Here is a 15,978-nt window from a genome sequence, read left to right as displayed (position 1 = left end):
CCTTCATGGGTTGCCCGTCTTTGGAGATACGGCATGTGTTACGGACAATCTCGTAAGGTCCTTCGAAGTACGAATTATGGCTTCAGCGACATCAGTGTAGACCTGGCCTGGAGTCTTTTAGTAGTCGACAGCTAATGCAGTACGCCTATTGTCTGATTGTACAAGGCTCAGAAGTCTGTATATCTTAATTTTCGCGTCTGTGGCTTTGAAGTGCGAGAAGTTCAGTAGCGCCGTCAGAAATGTCATAAAAGAATTTGATTCTGATACGTACATTTTGTGTGTCGGTTGTCAGTCGCGTGTATGCTATATAGATGCGCTGCAGAAGCGTCTTGACTCTTGCAGGGTCGCCATGCCATGATCAATTCTGGCCAAAACAGACCATGACATGGAAACATCGAGAGTATATCTCGCGCATGAACTCAATCTGGTGTTTACGTTCTTCTACGTCCCCCTGATTGATACAGAGAGCGTCAATCCACAAGTTGCGGGAGCAATCAGGTAGCCTTAAGATCGAGCAGCGGCTAGATTCTGTGTCACGCGGTGCTGGTGGCCGTTGCATATAATGGTCGGGGATGGTAGAGCTGTTCCCTATACGTAAGAAACGGCCTCGAAGTTAAGAACAGAAGAATTGAGCTCTGTCGTCGTGAGGAGGCAGGTGATGGGGCCTGATCATTCTCCAGGTAGAAGCTCGAGGACGCGAATAATTCGGCCGGTGAGTTGGGTGGGTAGAGAGGGTGCCTTTCTAGCGCGAGCACAATTGGCAGGTTCTGAAGAGGACCGTCGCTGTTCAGACCGTCATGCTGCTTCACCCTGAGTTCGAGGATGGCACTGTTAGAATGCTTGAGTGCTTAGGAGTCTGCGACCGAGGACGGGTCTTAACATATTACTGCAGGCAACGATGGCAGCCCCGAGCTGCAGCGTGATGTACAGTCTTACGCTTGTGCGACCGCCGTGTTCTTGTGGCACCATGATGAGCGAAGCGTTCTTGAATCGTAATCTTGGCGAGCTTGTAACAAAGGCGCTGTCATGTCGTAAATGAATCTGATCTGACTTTCAATCTACAGTATCGACGGATTGCACAGGTTGGCAAGGGTCTTGAAAGACAGCAAGAAACACTGAGTCTCTCGGGCTGGCATAACTATTCAGACAGCAATGAAAGCCCTCGGATGCAGCGCTCGATCTTGTGGCCATAGCTGCACACACCGTACCTTTTAGCACAACTGTACTTATGACAACCAGGCCCAAGTCATCGTTACTCTCCCCAAATCGTGATCCGCCATCTCGTCGAACATCGCAGGACTGACATCGAGATCAGTAGGCTCGCATCCAGTGCCTGTCATATGTCAGGAGGTGATTCATGTATGGGATTCGTTCACGTACATCTGTCAACAACTTTTACGTCAATGCTGACCTGCTTGCCGATGCGTTCATCCACTCTTGTGGCCCTGATCTTTCGTCCACACAGCGGGTTCTGATTCGGATCACTGCCAGTCTGTGCTGCATCGAACACATAGTGCGACACAGAGACGATCGCATCATCATCGCCAGACTCGATGCCACACGCACCAAGGCCAGGGCCGTAGTAGGTCAAATCACCAGTATGATGATCAGTATTGTCGGGAAGCGGCAAGTTCTGAGTTCTGTGTTCGTTGTCAGTACGTATATCCAACAAATCTTCTGACACAGAGCATACTTGGACTTCTTCGATAATCCAACTGCCAGACCAATGATCAGTGCCAGTAGACAGACAAAAGCAACAAGCAGCGCAACGAGAAACGTGCGGCGACTGCGACCGACATATTGTTTGTGTGGTGGAAGTATGCGATCGAAGCGGTCTGATAGTGCCCACCCTGCGCCGGCGCCTAAGTGGATGCGCTTTCTCTTGCTCTGGCCTTCCTCGGGTGTATCCCGTCTGGTTGCAGTGTTGCCTGTTCTAATTTCTTTCAAGTGTGCCGGCGATGGCTCCTCAACTTCTTTGCTTGGTAACTCCTTCCTTGCTATCTCCTTTCTGGGTATCATTGGCACGCTCATTGTGATATATGGTGTGCATTACGCTATGTTGTGGGTATATGTACGGGGTATCGCAAAGAAGACACGCTAAAAGGTCAAAGTATATCGATTAACAGTAAAGAGTGAACGTCTGAGCCATCGAGCCTCAGACAGAGTCGTAGTCTCTAAGGTTGAGAGTCGAGATGTAAGGTGGAGAAAGCGCGATGCTGTGGAGAATTAGGGGTCAATGCCCTGGCGCTAGTGAAAGGCGCAGATTGCTTGTGCCGCGGCAAACGTGGAACTTGCGGCCCGCTGACCTCACCACCAACTTTCTGTATACTCCCTCGCTAGCACTTTGTGTTAACCCGAAGTTCTTCGGTATTGGACCCTCAGGGATCTTCCACCTGTCAAAGCCACCTCAAAATTTCGTCCACGTTCACTGGTACCGAGGAGACCGCCACGCCTCAAAAGAGCCCGCCGAACTCGCTGTCTCATACCTTATACACTCCAACATGGCAGAACAGAGCATCAACATACCACAAGTCATCGTATTCGCTGTCGTCGCCTTCCTCGTATATCGGTGGTACTCCAGCAAGCCCTCCGCAAATGGCACGCGACCAGCTGCTAACCGCTCTGTGCGGATAAACCCCGCCCAAATCGACACAATAGCGCAGATGTTCCCACAACTAAACAGGAGGGATATTGCGTGGGACTTGCAAAGGAATGGAGGAAATGCAGCGGCCACAACGGAGAGAGTGCTGAGCGGGAGGTCTCTGGACAGTGTAAGTTCATGTAGCTAGTTCTGACAATGAATCGAAATATTGACGCAATGCAGGCACCAGCATCGTTCCAGCTACCCGCTACGTCCACAGCAGCTGCACCTATACGACCAGTCGCGGCCGTCGCAAAGCCATCTCATCCCGACCTGATCACACGCTACAACCTATCCTCGAAGCTGAGTCAGACACCCGAACCAACAGAAGAGAAGCCCAGGGCGAAAGCTTGGAGTGCAGACCGAAACGAACGCCAGTCGAATCTACAAAGGAAGAGGGAGGAGATGATTCTGGCTGCAAGGAGGAAGATGGAAGAAAAGGAGAAGGCAAGCGCCTCAGGTGCCGTAGCGTAGCAACGCCCGCGCAGCTTAGAGAGATACATAATACGTACATACTGGTGCAGTATACCGTAGAAGAAACTCAACATCACCTCCAAATCACCTCCACATCAACGTCGACTCCCCTATCTGTGCCATGCCAAGCGCTCGACTTCCTCAAAGCTTTTTCTTCGAAACAGGCACCAATCCTTTCTGCCTCGCAATCCACTGATCCAACCTCGCATAGCAATCCAACGTCATAAACACCCCCAGTGCCAAATACCCCCCATACATGCCCCCCAACCCACTCAACCCCCTCTGCTCTGGCCTCAACTCCTCCCAACTCCACATCTCCGCCAGACAAACCAGCGTCGTGATGCTCGTCTCCATGCCAAAGACTAGCAGAGCCAGGGGAATGCGGGGGTCGTTGCGCACAAGCGCGGGAATGGCCCAGAGTGTGAGAGGCAGGTGGTAGACTAGCTCGAGGAAGGTGAGGACGCCGAACCAGGCTGGTGGGTTGTAGAAAAAGCGGTCGCCGTAGGTGGCGACGTACCAGGTGCGGAGGTCGCCCATCCAGAGGGGTTTGATGTTGATGGGGTAGTAGGCGGTGAGGTCGAACGCTGCGGTTGGGTTAGTAGGTGGAGGTGTGGATGATGTGTTCAGCGATCGTGGTCATTCAAGTTGACTTCAAAGAAAATCGAGAATGAGCGGTAAATGTTCGTTGTACAGAGTTTTGTTCGAAGTTCCAGTGCTGGTCGTGCATGTGCATGATATGCAAGATACAGGTAGCAGGCAAACGATAGAGAGTAATTCTACATACCTAACATCACCGGTAGGTGCGTGATAAAGAAGACCAAGTAAATCAAGTCCCGCTTCCTTGTCAGAATCGAGTCAGCCATCTTGATGCCAGATGAGAGCTGTTCCGAATTGTGGTGTTGATAGTGTAAAGGAGAGAAGGTAGGCGCGCTTTGCCAAATGTGCATTGACTCGTTCGTAAGATGCGTTGGGACGTGCTTTGTATGCTTTCTTCACGACCATCGCCACAACCACAACCTCATTCTCAGCTTGCCAGTCCTGTTCGGAATGCCTCTTCGCAGCAGGTGTAGTCGTCGAGTTCCCCTCGATGGCTTTGTGCGACTTGCCGAGACCAGCTTCTGATGAGGTCTAGTCTGCTTTCTATCAGAATTACGGTCTCAAGTCTTCTAGAGCACATCAGACTTGGAGCAACGTAATGGACCACTTCCGAACAATAGCTCAAAGAGTCCATATCAGATCATCTTTAAGACGGATTCCCTGACCTTGAGCATCAGCGTGTAGTGGATACGAATTTACCCCTCACCAAGCCAGCTATTGCAGCCATCTTTGACTACGACCTTCATGATTATCGGAGCAAGCAGAACCGGCGAACTGAAGTACGACATCTCAGCAAGTCACTCAATCTCATGTAACTAAATCTTCGCGTTACCAGAGGAGCTACTGCTCTTCTCGTCTTCCATAGTCTTAGACTCAGATAGGACGTTGAACCAATCAATCAATCAATCAATCAATCTCAGCAAGCCATCCGCATATGAAAAGCGCCACTTTACCCCAGCGCATGGGTCGTTCCGAGGACAGTTATCGCGTTGATGCGTGAACCAGCAAATTTAGCCTGAAATCACCCCGCGGCTTGGCTTCAGGCAGTTGAAGAACTATCAGCACCACGTTACAGCCGAGCTAAAAGCCGCAAATTGCCCAATCGGACAAGTCAACAATTGTGGAGTACACACCAATGGAGCCGTGAAGGCGTTCTCGGTCTCCATGCCGAATTTTCTTTAGCCAAGAGTCGCTCGAACGTAGCATCGGCAATCATATTGACCATCACTGGCGTCGTATACTAATGCTAGGACCGTCAAACGGCCGCGTTGCAAAGATGTGCCCGGATTACCGCGATGATGTGGGGCCCCTCAATGCCAGGATGCTGGCTAATATCCCATAGGGCTGCAGCATGGTAAGAGCGCAACGTGAACATACAAAGAGCTAGTGTCGCCTGCAGTAAGCTTAAACCTCCGCAGATCTGTGGTACATCAAACAGCCGATACTCCAAACTTTCTTTCCGTCTACGAAACCTACGTTCATCGACCATTCATCATGGGTGGTGGAGGTGCAGCACCCGCTGGCTTCGATGCCGCGCTCGAAAGGCGTCAGGCCTTGATGGGCAAGAGTGGCCCAGGAGCTTTAATCAAGAACTTCAAGGTCTTCCGCATTGCCTTATTCGCCTGCTTGGGAGGAGTGCTTTATGGTTACAACCAGGGCATGTTCTCTGGTATCCTGGCCATGCCGTCTTTCGGAAAACGTACGGTCCTCCCAGCTCAACGACAATCCGCTTAACACTGACGACTCGTTTTAGAGACTGACGGGTACATCGACAACGCAACACAGAAAGGTTGGCTTACTGCTATCCTTGAGCTTGGTGCTTGGTTCGGAGCTGTTATGTCCGGATTCCTCGCTGAGGTTATGTCCCGCAAGTACGGTATTCTGATCGCCACCGGTGTCTTCATTCTTGGTGTTATCATCCAGATCACAGCTATTGCTGGAGGACACAACGAGATTCTTGCGGGCCGTTTCATTACGTGAGTCATTGTTTCCTGATCTGGGATCAAGGCAAACCGGCTAACATGATACAGAGGTATTGGGGTTGGTACCCTGTCATGCATTGTACCCATGTACAACTCCGAGTGTGCTCCTCCGTAAGTACAGCTGATAAAGTTGAAGTACCTCTATTGACAGGACGATAGTGAGGTTCGAGGTGCCCTTGTAGCCGGCCAACAGCTAGCTATCACCTTCGGCATCATGATTTCTTTCTGGATCAACTACGGAACCAACTACATTGGCGGAACCACCTTGGAGACCCAGTCCAACGCCGCATGGCTCGTACCCATCTGTATTCAACTCGTACCCGCTGCAGTCCTTTTCTTCGGCATGATCTGGATGCCTTTCTCACCCAGATGGCTCGTCCACCATGGCCGTGAGGAGGAGGCTCGCCGCACCTTAGCCAACCTCCGTGATCTCCCCGAGGACCATGAATTGATTGAGCTTGAATTTCTTGAGATCAAGGCCCAGTCTATGTTCGAGAAGCGTAGCATCGCCGAGAAGTTCCCGCATCTTGCGCAACTGACCGCTTGGAATACCTTCAAGCTCCAGTTCGTCGCCATCGGTGCACTCTTCAAGACAAAGGCTATGTTCAAGCGTGTCATCGTAGCCACGGTCACCATGTTCTTCCAACAGTGGTCTGGTATCAACGCCGTGCTCTACTATGCCCCGTCTATCTTCAGCCAGCTCGGTCTGACCGGCAACACCACCTCTCTGCTCGCGACCGGTGTCGTCGGAATCGTCATGTTCGTCGCCACCAGTAAGTCCTACATCCCACTCCTCTAGCAGCTATTCTGACTTCGACTAGTTCCCGCCGTGCTGTACATCGACCGTGTAGGCCGCAAACCCGTCCTCGCCATCGGTGCCATCGGCATGGGCGTCTCGCACATAATCATCGCCATCATCCTCGCCAAAAACATCGACAACTTCCACAACGCGCAAGGCGCTGGCTGGGCCGCCGTCGTCATGGTCTGGCTCTTCGTCATCCACTTCGGCTACTCCTGGGGCCCTTGCGCGTGGATCTTGATTGCGGAGATCTGGCCCATCAGCACGCGCCCGTATGGAACCGCTTTAGGAGGAAGTAGTAACTGGATGAACAACTTCATCATCGGACAGATTACGCCGGATCTTCTTGAGAAGATTACATATGGAACGTATATTCTGTTTGGTCTGTTGACGTTTGTGGGAGCAGCATTTATCTGGTTCTTTGTACCCGAGACGAAGCGCTTGAGTCTGGAGGAGATGGATATCCTCTTTGGTAGCGAGGGTACGGCGCAGAAGGACCAGGAGAGGATGGCGGAGATTAATCAGGAGATCGGACTCGCAGCTATTATGGCTGGTGGTGCTCCAGTGCACAGGGATGAGATGGTTGTTGGTGATGAGAAGGGTTACAGCCATGTGTAAGAGTTCGAAGCTTGGGCGTCGGGTAGACTGCCAGCACAGATTGCAGGAGAGTGTGCAGTTATCAGGCGTTATGAACAGCAATACATCAAGTGTTTTGTCGTATTGACCAGCCTCGACTTATTCGTACACTTTCCTGATGTACTGTTGTTGTCACCAGGGCACCGCCATCGCTCTTCGCAAGTTCTTCATGACTGCAGTGCCCGTCATCCCAAAACGGATTCCTGCTGCCTTGCCTAGGTCGAGCAGGACTGCCGTGTAAGCTGTTCATGTTCGCCTCTCCCGATCCGGAGGCTTGGTTTCGGTATCCTCGAGCGTTATAGGAGGTATTGCAGGTCTCCAGATGTTTGCGGATCAGGACGACAAAGGCAGGAGAGCTGCCTATAATGACGGCTGCTACATGTTAGTCGAATGTGCAGGTGTACGATAATCTACTGGGAATGTTTACATACCCATGGACGTCTCAAGAACGTTCCATAATAGCACCCACTTCGGTTCTGGCATCGTCGCTTTACCAATTCCGTCGACACCGAGTTTGATGACACGGAGGGTAGTGGATAGGATTAAGGTGGAACGGTAGGATCATGATTATGCGTGCTGGTTCGCTATTAAAAATACAAGACAAATTCAGGAGCCGTTCGCTTGACATACCTATGAGGTCGGTCAGAACATCGACAGAGTCAGCAAAGTAAAGACAGAAGATAACCATTTGTACCTCGTTTGATGTGCCACCACATCTGCCTTGATTAAACTTGGCATTCAGGTCGCTGCATGTGAAGATGCTGCTCAGTACGCTGCCAACCCAAGGCTGTGCACTGTTAGCAAGTGAGTATGGAGACTAGATCGGTTTGGCTCACGAGTATGACCGCAGCAATGATGCCCCACCATATTCTATGGTAGACGTTCAGTAAGCCTTTCAGTAGTTTTCAGTATAATCTCAGAAGTGTCAGCTTGACACTGAGCAAAGATGTGTAGAAGCACATTTGGGCTGCTGTGATGAGCCTCAGTATCTGCGATGCGTCATGTATTATTGTTGGATATGGGGGCCTCTCGTCGCTGTACACAACATGTGGTCTGAACATTGGGTCGATGACGATGCGGTAGCATATCCAGAGGGCTAGATACAAGACAAAGGCGAAGTAGACGAAGAAGCCTTGGGGCTCGAAGTTCTTGAACCTTGTTTGCTGGCGGTCCGCTGCACTGATTGTCCAGCTCATTCGATTAGCTTGGTTTGCTTCCCCACCCCTTCACTGCTATTCCCTTCTACCATATAGTCCCGATCGATTCCCGCCAATAGCTCCTAAGATCAATCAACTCAATCATCTCAACCTTCCACACATCTCGAAACGTGAACGTCAACATGGGCGACGATGAAGAGCGATGTTCGAGACAGCATAGCCGCATTTGTATGTAGCAGCTCCGAATTCGACACAGGCGTTCTTGCTGGTGTAAACATCGTGACAGGGTCCAGGAGATAGACATCCGACGTCGAAGTACCTGAAGAAGCGTTGATATCTGCAAGCCACGCTCCCATCCCAGTGACATGCCCTTCCGTGTGGTCTCCCGAACGGCATGGCCCGCAGCGACCATGCAGGTGACAAGTATGAGCTCCTGTAGAAATGGTTTATCAACCAGGCCGACTTGAGTGAGGCTTCCAAGCTTCTAGCCTTTGCATTTAGTACATGATGATTTGCATAGCGCAAGTTAGATCTTGCCGACATATAAGTGGGTATCAGGCGCCTCCTGGCAGTGGCTTAATCTGGAGCGTGGGGTAAACGGTTCTTTCGCTAACTTTTTTTGATTGAAGAAGTTGCTGCACAAGCAAGAATGGTGATTCGAGAGCCGAGATCGGAGGTTCAGAGTGACAGGTCAGGTGTCAATGGTTCTTTACTGCGGCATGGCTGGTCAAATTTGCGTTTCTGAATGTCGCTGTGGGTTGCGCGACAAGAAGCGGCACGTCAGGAACGCCAACAGTCGATGTATCAGCCATACCTGAGCTATCTGGCCTTGTGAAGCGATCGTTGGATCTCAGCCCGGGTTCTATCGCTGTAAGTTACACATGGCATTCAAGGTAGACTCCTTGGGTACTGACAGCCTCGAGTGCACTTCACTAAAGACCATATATGGCGACTCGAAGCTCCTCTCGCAAGGCTCCTCGGCTTACAATCGTTGCTGAAATGTAGAGATCCCCCTGAACTTGGTTCACTACTGCGACAGATTTCCGTTATGTAAGAATGAAGGCTTCTAAGTGGCTGTTTCTATCTTGGTTGACAGAATTGACAGTCTGGTACTTGTCTTGCAGGGCAACTATGTGGTGAACGGCCACTCACATGGCTGTCCGCTTTCATGAACCACGGTACGTACCTACTGTACGCATCACTGTACCAAGATCAGGGGGGTCTGCACATTTTTGCAAGCACCGATACAGCAATTTCACAAGCGGATACTGGAGTGCTCAATAATGAGCGATACAACCAAATGCATTTTCAGACCTTCGAAACCCCTCGAAGTATCAACTCTTGTACTTTGGTCAGCCACGCCGCGTTCGGCGCAGCTTCAAAATATCGATGGCGGAATTACAGTCATAATGGAAAACTTCAATCAGGTATCCGTATCGTCCGACAAGACTGTAGACTTCGGTCCTAGTAACTGATGGGTGAACGTCTACACTGCGCTTGAGCTACATGGAGTTGGCGTTACAGGCGGCCGAATGGCTTCTGTTGGCGTTCCTGGATTTATCCTAGAAGATGGCATTAATTTATTTGCTAACAAGATCGGCTGGGTCTGCGACAATGTGGCTAGCTATGAAGTTGTTACTGCATCTGGTGTTGTTGTCACTGCCATACCCACTCTGTTCCCAGACCTCTACTGGGCTTTGCGAGGTGGCGGCAGCAACAACTTCAAGCTCGATGTCTTTCCCTTAGGCAAGATGTGGGGAGGGCAGCGTATCTACCCCGAGAACAATTTCCCAGTAGTGCTTGATGCAATCTGTAGTTTTGCTACTACGAAGTCATCGCAGGACACAGATGCTGCCGAGCTCATCGTAAGTCTCCACCTCTATCTATCAGGAACTTGTTCTGAATACTTCAGTCCTTCTCATACGCACCAACCCTCGGAAAAATTAGAATCGCCCAGCTCGACTTATGCTCAACCCGTTGCAAATACGAGTGTCTTCAGCGACTGGAACGCCATCCAACACATTCAGTCTACTACCGATATCCACACACTCGCCGAGCCCACCACCATGATGAACCAAGGCCTTACCGACGGCCTCCCAAACATAATGGGACGTGAAATTAAAGAAACCTCTTCACGTTCCTCGTCAATACTTTCTATGCCGAGCTACCAGCAGTCCAAGATGCTACCGGCTTCTTCCCATGGATCTCGATCCTAGCTATTACAGCCGGCTGTGCTCGGCCTCAAACCATTAGCTCGTGATGGTCGAACGCATCTGAAGATGCTAGAATCCTAGCATTCTTCTCGGCTACTATTAAGAAGGTCAAGGCGGGAGCAAAGAGCAAGGGTGTGAGTAACGATTACATCTACATGAACTATGCTTCGCAGTTCGAAGATCCGATCAACAGCTACGGAGCGGCCAATGTCAAGAAGCTGAAGGCAGTGTCAGCGACGTACGATCCTACGTTTGTGTTTATAAACCTGATGCCCGGTCACTTCAAGCTAGGCAAGGGGGTGCCAAACCCGAACATGCCTTGAGCAATAAGTATACGAGTCAATAGAGAAAACATGCATCTTGTAGAAGCCTTGTAACACTGTACACATATGAATCAAACCCACGAGCCATACGACTTTCCCGCTTTCCCCAAGACCGGCTGCTGTTTATGCACACCAATGAACGTCCTCTCACCCCCAAACATATGGATACTCCTAGCAAAATGATCCTCATCATCTTCCTCTTCCTTGATAAGCACACCATCAACCACCTTCCCTCTGGCCATCCTGATCGTCTCCGCCTCGACAACAGTCTCGATACCTGCCTGCACAGTATCTTCCTCACCCCAGGGCAGTGCATCAAGATCAATTTCTTTCTCTCGGCCCAACAAGCACATAACAATGACCATAGCGCCAGCCTTACTCATGACCTGGTTGGCGTGTTTACATCGATCGTCATTGCAGCACTCAAGACATCCCTCCAGACAATGGCACGTCTGAAGGCGTTGGCACGCCTGCGCGAGTAGCGAGTCGACGTGCTCAAAGGCTTTGGTGGATATGCCGCTTCCGCTTGCACCTCCTTTTGCGTCGTAGAAGGTCAGTCGCGCGGGACGTTTGCGTTGTGTTTCTTTCTTAGCGAACTCTTTCATGGCGAATTTGCATTCTGTGCGTACGTCGCCGGGCATGCTGATAACGTAGTTGGGCATTAGGGATAGGACAGAGTGTTCGGCTGCGTGGATGCCGGCGGCGATGTTGAGTCTGCGAGATTTGAGAACGTCCATGGCGGATTTCGGTACGTCGAGCCACATGCCTTTCGAGAAAAGGATGATTGGTGGGTTGTCAACTTGCACAGCATCGAGGATGCGACGCTTCTTGTCGATCTTGAAGAAGCCGTAGACGACTTGCTGGATTTTGATGGGACCGAAGAAGGCTTTGGATCGTGAACCGGGGATTCTGCGAATAGCCTCTGTCTCCACGGGATCAATGTCGGTGTAGTCACGCTGTTGCGTGGTCCAGTCGACCTTCACATACTCCACCTTGGCAATCATTCGCTCCTGACTGAACTCCTTGACCAGATATGTATTACCCTGGTGCAAGAAGATGCCACCATCATAAATCGTGAAGAACGCACGTGAAGCTTCCAGCTCCTCTAAGACCGTGTTTTTTCCCTGAGTGACATCGATGATAGCGAAGTGGGTGTCTTCAGTATCTCGAATAGCCACCGAGCGAGATGGTTGGGGCAAGAAGCGTTCATTGCAATGATAGAAGTCGTTGGCATCTCTCCGCATGCGCTCTTTCGCAATCTTGGGCAGCAATGGGCCAAAGTACGCTGTATCCGCCTCAATAGTGATGGGCATCTCATATGCGGCACACTGGACGTGGCCTTCAAGAACTAGCATATTCTCCAAATCAACCTGGAGTTCGCAGTTCGGTTTCGTAAAGATCTCATCCGGATTCTGCATATAGTACTGGTCTGTTGGAAAGCAGTCACCCACTAGCACTGACAGGGAGTCCTTGTTTCGCCTCCCTGCACGTCCGCTTTGTTGACGAAGGTTCGCGATGGTATAGGGAAACCCAACTGTAAGTACACAGTCTAACGATCCAATATCGACACCAAGCTCCAGAGCGGTGGTTGCTACGACGCCCAGCAGCTTGCCGTCGAACATCTCTCGCTCAATCTGTCGCCTGTCTTGTGATGTATATCCACCTCTATAAGACATCACTCGTCCAACAACCTCTGTCCGGTCGAGATTGGTCAGCTCTGTCTTGATCGCAACCTGCAGAGCCTCGCACTGCTTTCGAACTCGACAAAAGGCAATGACCCTGACGCCCCTCAAAATTAGTTGGCAGAATAGCTTTGCAGTCTCCGCATTGCAATCGCCTCGACCTGATGTAGGATCTCCTGGGTCTTTGAATGGTGTGTTCCAGCATAGAAACTCCTTTCGACCAGAAGGTGAGCCATCGAAGTCAGTCAGTTTGACTTTCTCAACACCAAAGATGGTCTTCATGTGAGCTTCTGGATTCGCGACTGTAGCCGAGCAAGAGATGAACTTGATATGTCGATTACCCAGCGCTGCGCATATTCTGCGCAGTCGTCGCATGATCATTGCAACATGAGCTCCGAAGAGGCCGTTGTAGACATGCAACTCATCTACAACCACGAAACGGAGGTTCTGTAGGAATGTTCGCCATGCCTCCTCTTGTGGTAAGACCGTCAAGTGTAGCATATCCGGATTCGTGAAGATGATTCGGCCTTCATCTCGAATGTAGTCACGGTCTGACATGGCTGTATCTCCGTCGAAGGTCTCCACAATGATGTCTTGCATGCCGTCCATAAATCGTAGCAGCTCTTTCATGCTCTTTCTTTGATCTTGTGCCAATGCCTTTGTGGGGAAGATGTACATCGCTCGTGTCTCCGGTTCCTGTTCGAGCTGATGCAGAACGGGGATCTGATAGATCAGCGATTTACCTGAGCTGGTTGAAGTTGATACAATCACGTTGTTCCCTACGTAGAGATTGTTGATTGCCTCAGCCTGGTGTGCGTACAACTGCGTGATGTTACTCCTGTTGTACAACGCGTTGACAAGGTTCTGAGACATTGCGAAGTTGAGGTCGCCATATATGGGAGGCTGTGGATCGAACACTCGATGACCATCTGGCACAATCTGTCCAGAGTACCAGTCGAGTGTCTTTATCTCGTCCACTATATCCGGAATGCTCTTCCTCTCGGTCGGTATAGAAGCTGGTAGTCTTGATGATTGGGGGCCTGGTGTTGAGTCTCGGCTTTCTGTGGGCTGGGGTATGAATGCCAAGGACATCTCTTTGATCTTCTCAACCGCGTCGCGACTCTCTTCCGCACATTGATTCAGGAAGGCGTTGACAGCCGAGGTAAATTTGACGTTGCGCTTCTCGATGAGGTTCATCATCTGCTTCTGGCTGAAGACAGGCATCTTCAGTTCCTCGTGGCGCAGCCTTTGAGTCGCTTTTGTTGGCTCGCCAGTCTTCGCGTGCTGCACCTGACGCTTCAAGTCTCCATCGATAAACTCGAACAGCAACACCTCCCTGTGCTCGCCCTTGTCCGGTTCAGGCTGCATAATGAGAATGTCTTGCGCTCTTCTCCCCTTCATGTTATCCTCTTGGCCCATGAGGTTGATCTGCAGCATAGCCTCGTCAACATATGCGAAGTTGATCGCTCGTGGAATCAAGGCCGTAATCTGGGCCACATCTTCGATGAGCAACTCGCGCTTGATGTGTCCTTCAACGGCCGTTTTCAGATTATGTAGGGTCGTGGCGAGCTGCTTGCGCGTGCAGCAGAAGGTGTATACGAGGTTGAGTGCGCGATGCACCTGTCGTAGCTTTGTGAAGTGTTCCGGCCATGGTATCGATGTTTCGACTAATGTCGATGAGGCGCGGCGAACTAGAGCAGGTTTCTTCGCATTTGTCGTTCTTCGCGACTTCTTGCCTCCATCGTGAGTCTTTGTGGGAACAGTCGTAGTCGTCGTGCTTTTGTTCGCGGTGCCGTTCAAGTCGTCAGAGCCAACGCCCTCAGGTGCTGGTGTTTGCAATTCAGAAGCATGTTCTGCATGTTCATCCTGCGCCTTTCTTTTGCGTTTCCTAACAACTTGGTTTGAGACCGACGCTGCCTTCAATGGCATCTTTCATGCATGTTGGCTCAAGAGGTGGCGCGCGTTGAAGGTTTGGTGGCGGTTGAAGGTTTGGTGGCGGTTGAAGGTTTGGTGGCGGTTGGAGAAAGATTGCCCAGAGCTGAGCACGAAGCCTTCGCGTCACCAGGGGGTGCAATAATTCATTTCCCCTCAGTTTGATGAGGTCATCAACCTCATCAAACCCGTGCTCAGTCTCATCACCCCCTCACCCCTAACTCACTCAAATATTACTATTATTTGATAAAAATGAGTTCCTGTGAATCGCCAAAGACCCCAGAACAAGACCACAGCCTCAAGGAACCTGATACCTCCGAGCGTGCTCACTACTTTGATGCATATGATTGATGACAAGATGGGGAGACCTTGAAGCAGATAGCTGATGAACATGGGATCCCAGCAAGGACTGGACAGCAGTGGGTGAAGGACCGAGCACATTGGAATGATGAGAGAAGAGTTAGGAAGCATGCAGCAGCAGAAAGAGGGAGTAAACTTGGTTGTCCCTTCATAGTATCCCTGGAGCAGATTCAAGCACTCATTGATGATGAGCAACACCACAATCGTGAAGCAACTTGCCCCTTACTGTGCTACACTGACCAAAAAGGTACAGTACTGCTGTAGATAGCAGGTACTGGGAGCTGAACAGTATATACCTGTGACAGTACATGAACATGATTCACCGTTGCAGGCTTGAATGGCCACATGGTTGGATACTTCAAGAGGATGGGGATCCTTCACATGGCATGAAGAGCGAAGACAATGTTGCACAGAACCTTTGTGACATCTCCTGGCTCTGCTCTATCCTCCACCCAGCACAGTCTCCTGATCTCAACTCTATTGAGGGGTGCTGGCTTATACTGAAGCAGAGGGTAAAGAAGAGGCTTTGCTTCCATTCTCCATATCAGAAACCATGGGATGGAACCAAAACAATACTCAAAAAGATACTCCGTGAGGAATGGGATGAGATTACTATGGAAGAAATCAGGGCAAGAATCAGGGAGATGCCTGAAAGATGTGCAAAAGTCCGAGTCAATGGTGGTGAGAAGATTCGTAGTGACCTCTGGTAAAGAGATCCAGAGTGACCTTGGTGAGGCTCACAACACTACAAAACAACTGTATATAAGCCTCAGCACTAATATCAATAGCTTCATCTTGAAAAATGCATCAAATTGACCCAATATGAGCCCTCATACTTCACTGTTCATTGATTTGTATGGGCATTGTATAAGGGAGTTGGAATGGTGGGGTCGCTGACCTCATCAGAGCGAGAGGAAACAAATTATTGCACGCCCTAGTGGCGTATTCAAAATCGATGACGTAGTCAATGTGAGCGCTGGGGAGGTGCGACCAATATCAAATGCTAGCACGCTGAACAGTCCGATATGTGCACACGTTTCCTTCAAAGATTTCTCATTCATGAAATGAGAGGTTGCACTATTCAAGAAACAAGCGCGTGTAAGCCTCGCGAAGTGTCCACACGCTGTCACGTGGTCATGAAAGCTGAGAAAAGTGGGGCGTAGCTGCACGTAAGCGTGCATT

General features: G+C 50.5%; 9 protein-coding genes across 9 annotated transcripts; 4 read left to right on the top strand and 5 right to left on the bottom strand.

Moving 5' to 3' along the window:
- Positions 1-1,034: 1,034 nt before the first annotated feature.
- On the bottom strand, positions 1,035-2,190 carry BU25DRAFT_375352 (uncharacterized protein). Its single transcript, XM_033704088.1, has 3 exons — positions 1,694-2,190; positions 1,381-1,640; positions 1,035-1,333 (listed from the first exon to the last, which is right to left on the bottom strand). The coding sequence occupies exons 1-3, from the start codon at positions 2,029-2,031 to the stop codon at positions 1,227-1,229; spliced, it is 705 nt and encodes a 234-aa protein (XP_033557858.1). The 5' UTR covers positions 2,032-2,190; the 3' UTR covers positions 1,035-1,226.
- Positions 2,191-2,306: 116 nt separating this feature from the next.
- BU25DRAFT_400225 (uncharacterized protein) lies at positions 2,307-3,192 on the top strand. Its single transcript, XM_033704960.1, has 2 exons — positions 2,307-2,771; positions 2,825-3,192. The coding sequence occupies exons 1-2, from the start codon at positions 2,502-2,504 to the stop codon at positions 3,113-3,115; spliced, it is 561 nt and encodes a 186-aa protein (XP_033557857.1). The 5' UTR covers positions 2,307-2,501; the 3' UTR covers positions 3,116-3,192.
- Positions 3,193-3,256: 64 nt separating this feature from the next.
- On the bottom strand, positions 3,257-3,978 carry BU25DRAFT_461750 (uncharacterized protein; the record flags this gene model as incomplete). Its single annotated transcript, XM_033710468.1, has 2 exons — positions 3,257-3,699; positions 3,900-3,978. The coding sequence occupies 2 exons, from the start codon at positions 3,976-3,978 to the stop codon at positions 3,257-3,259; spliced, it is 522 nt and encodes a 173-aa protein (XP_033557856.1).
- Positions 3,979-4,880: 902 nt separating this feature from the next.
- Positions 4,881-7,178, top strand: BU25DRAFT_451150 (general substrate transporter). The gene is made up of 6 exons (XM_033709734.1): positions 4,881-5,066; positions 5,131-5,411; positions 5,466-5,688; positions 5,743-5,805; positions 5,854-6,467; positions 6,516-7,178. The coding sequence occupies exons 2-6, from the start codon at positions 5,207-5,209 to the stop codon at positions 7,109-7,111; spliced, it is 1,701 nt and encodes a 566-aa protein (XP_033557855.1). The 5' UTR covers positions 4,881-5,066; positions 5,131-5,206; the 3' UTR covers positions 7,112-7,178.
- Positions 7,179-7,196: 18 nt separating this feature from the next.
- Positions 7,197-8,564, bottom strand: BU25DRAFT_433984 (uncharacterized protein; the record flags this gene model as incomplete). Its single annotated transcript, XM_033708831.1, has 6 exons — positions 7,197-7,501; positions 7,561-7,617; positions 7,760-7,916; positions 7,966-8,021; positions 8,067-8,303; positions 8,447-8,564. The coding sequence occupies 6 exons, from the start codon at positions 8,562-8,564 to the stop codon at positions 7,197-7,199; spliced, it is 930 nt and encodes a 309-aa protein (XP_033557854.1).
- A 603-nt stretch (positions 8,565-9,167) lies between these two features.
- BU25DRAFT_433983 (uncharacterized protein) lies at positions 9,168-10,822 on the top strand (the record flags this gene model as incomplete). The annotated part of the gene is made up of 7 exons (XM_033708830.1): positions 9,168-9,276; positions 9,358-9,422; positions 9,663-9,753; positions 9,811-10,197; positions 10,234-10,312; positions 10,411-10,542; positions 10,573-10,822. 7 exons carry the CDS (start codon positions 9,168-9,170, stop codon positions 10,820-10,822), a joined length of 1,113 nt encoding a protein of 370 aa, XP_033557853.1.
- Positions 10,640-14,535, bottom strand: BU25DRAFT_414125 (P-loop containing nucleoside triphosphate hydrolase protein). The gene has a single exon (XM_033707206.1). It carries the CDS (start codon positions 14,431-14,433, stop codon positions 10,894-10,896), a length of 3,540 nt encoding a protein of 1,179 aa, XP_033557852.1. The 5' UTR covers positions 14,434-14,535; the 3' UTR covers positions 10,640-10,893.
- Positions 14,536-14,596: 61 nt separating this feature from the next.
- Positions 14,597-15,006, bottom strand: BU25DRAFT_172079 (uncharacterized protein). Its single transcript, XM_033700831.1, has one exon. It carries the CDS (start codon positions 14,905-14,907, stop codon positions 14,659-14,661), a length of 249 nt encoding a protein of 82 aa, XP_033557851.1. The 5' UTR covers positions 14,908-15,006; the 3' UTR covers positions 14,597-14,658.
- On the top strand, positions 14,624-15,572 carry BU25DRAFT_414124 (uncharacterized protein). Its single transcript, XM_033707205.1, has one exon. The coding sequence runs from the start codon at positions 15,111-15,113 to the stop codon at positions 15,504-15,506; it is 396 nt and encodes a 131-aa protein (XP_033557850.1). The 5' UTR covers positions 14,624-15,110; the 3' UTR covers positions 15,507-15,572.
- Positions 15,573-15,978: the final 406 nt, after the last annotated feature.

This window comes from Macroventuria anomochaeta, assembly GCF_010093625.1.
Source record: "Macroventuria anomochaeta strain CBS 525.71 unplaced genomic scaffold BU25scaffold_35, whole genome shotgun sequence".
Lineage (NCBI taxonomy): Eukaryota > Fungi > Ascomycota > Dothideomycetes > Pleosporales > Didymellaceae > Macroventuria > Macroventuria anomochaeta.
The sequence above is the reverse complement of the archived record's forward strand: the minus strand, read 5'-3'. Positions and strand labels throughout refer to the sequence as shown.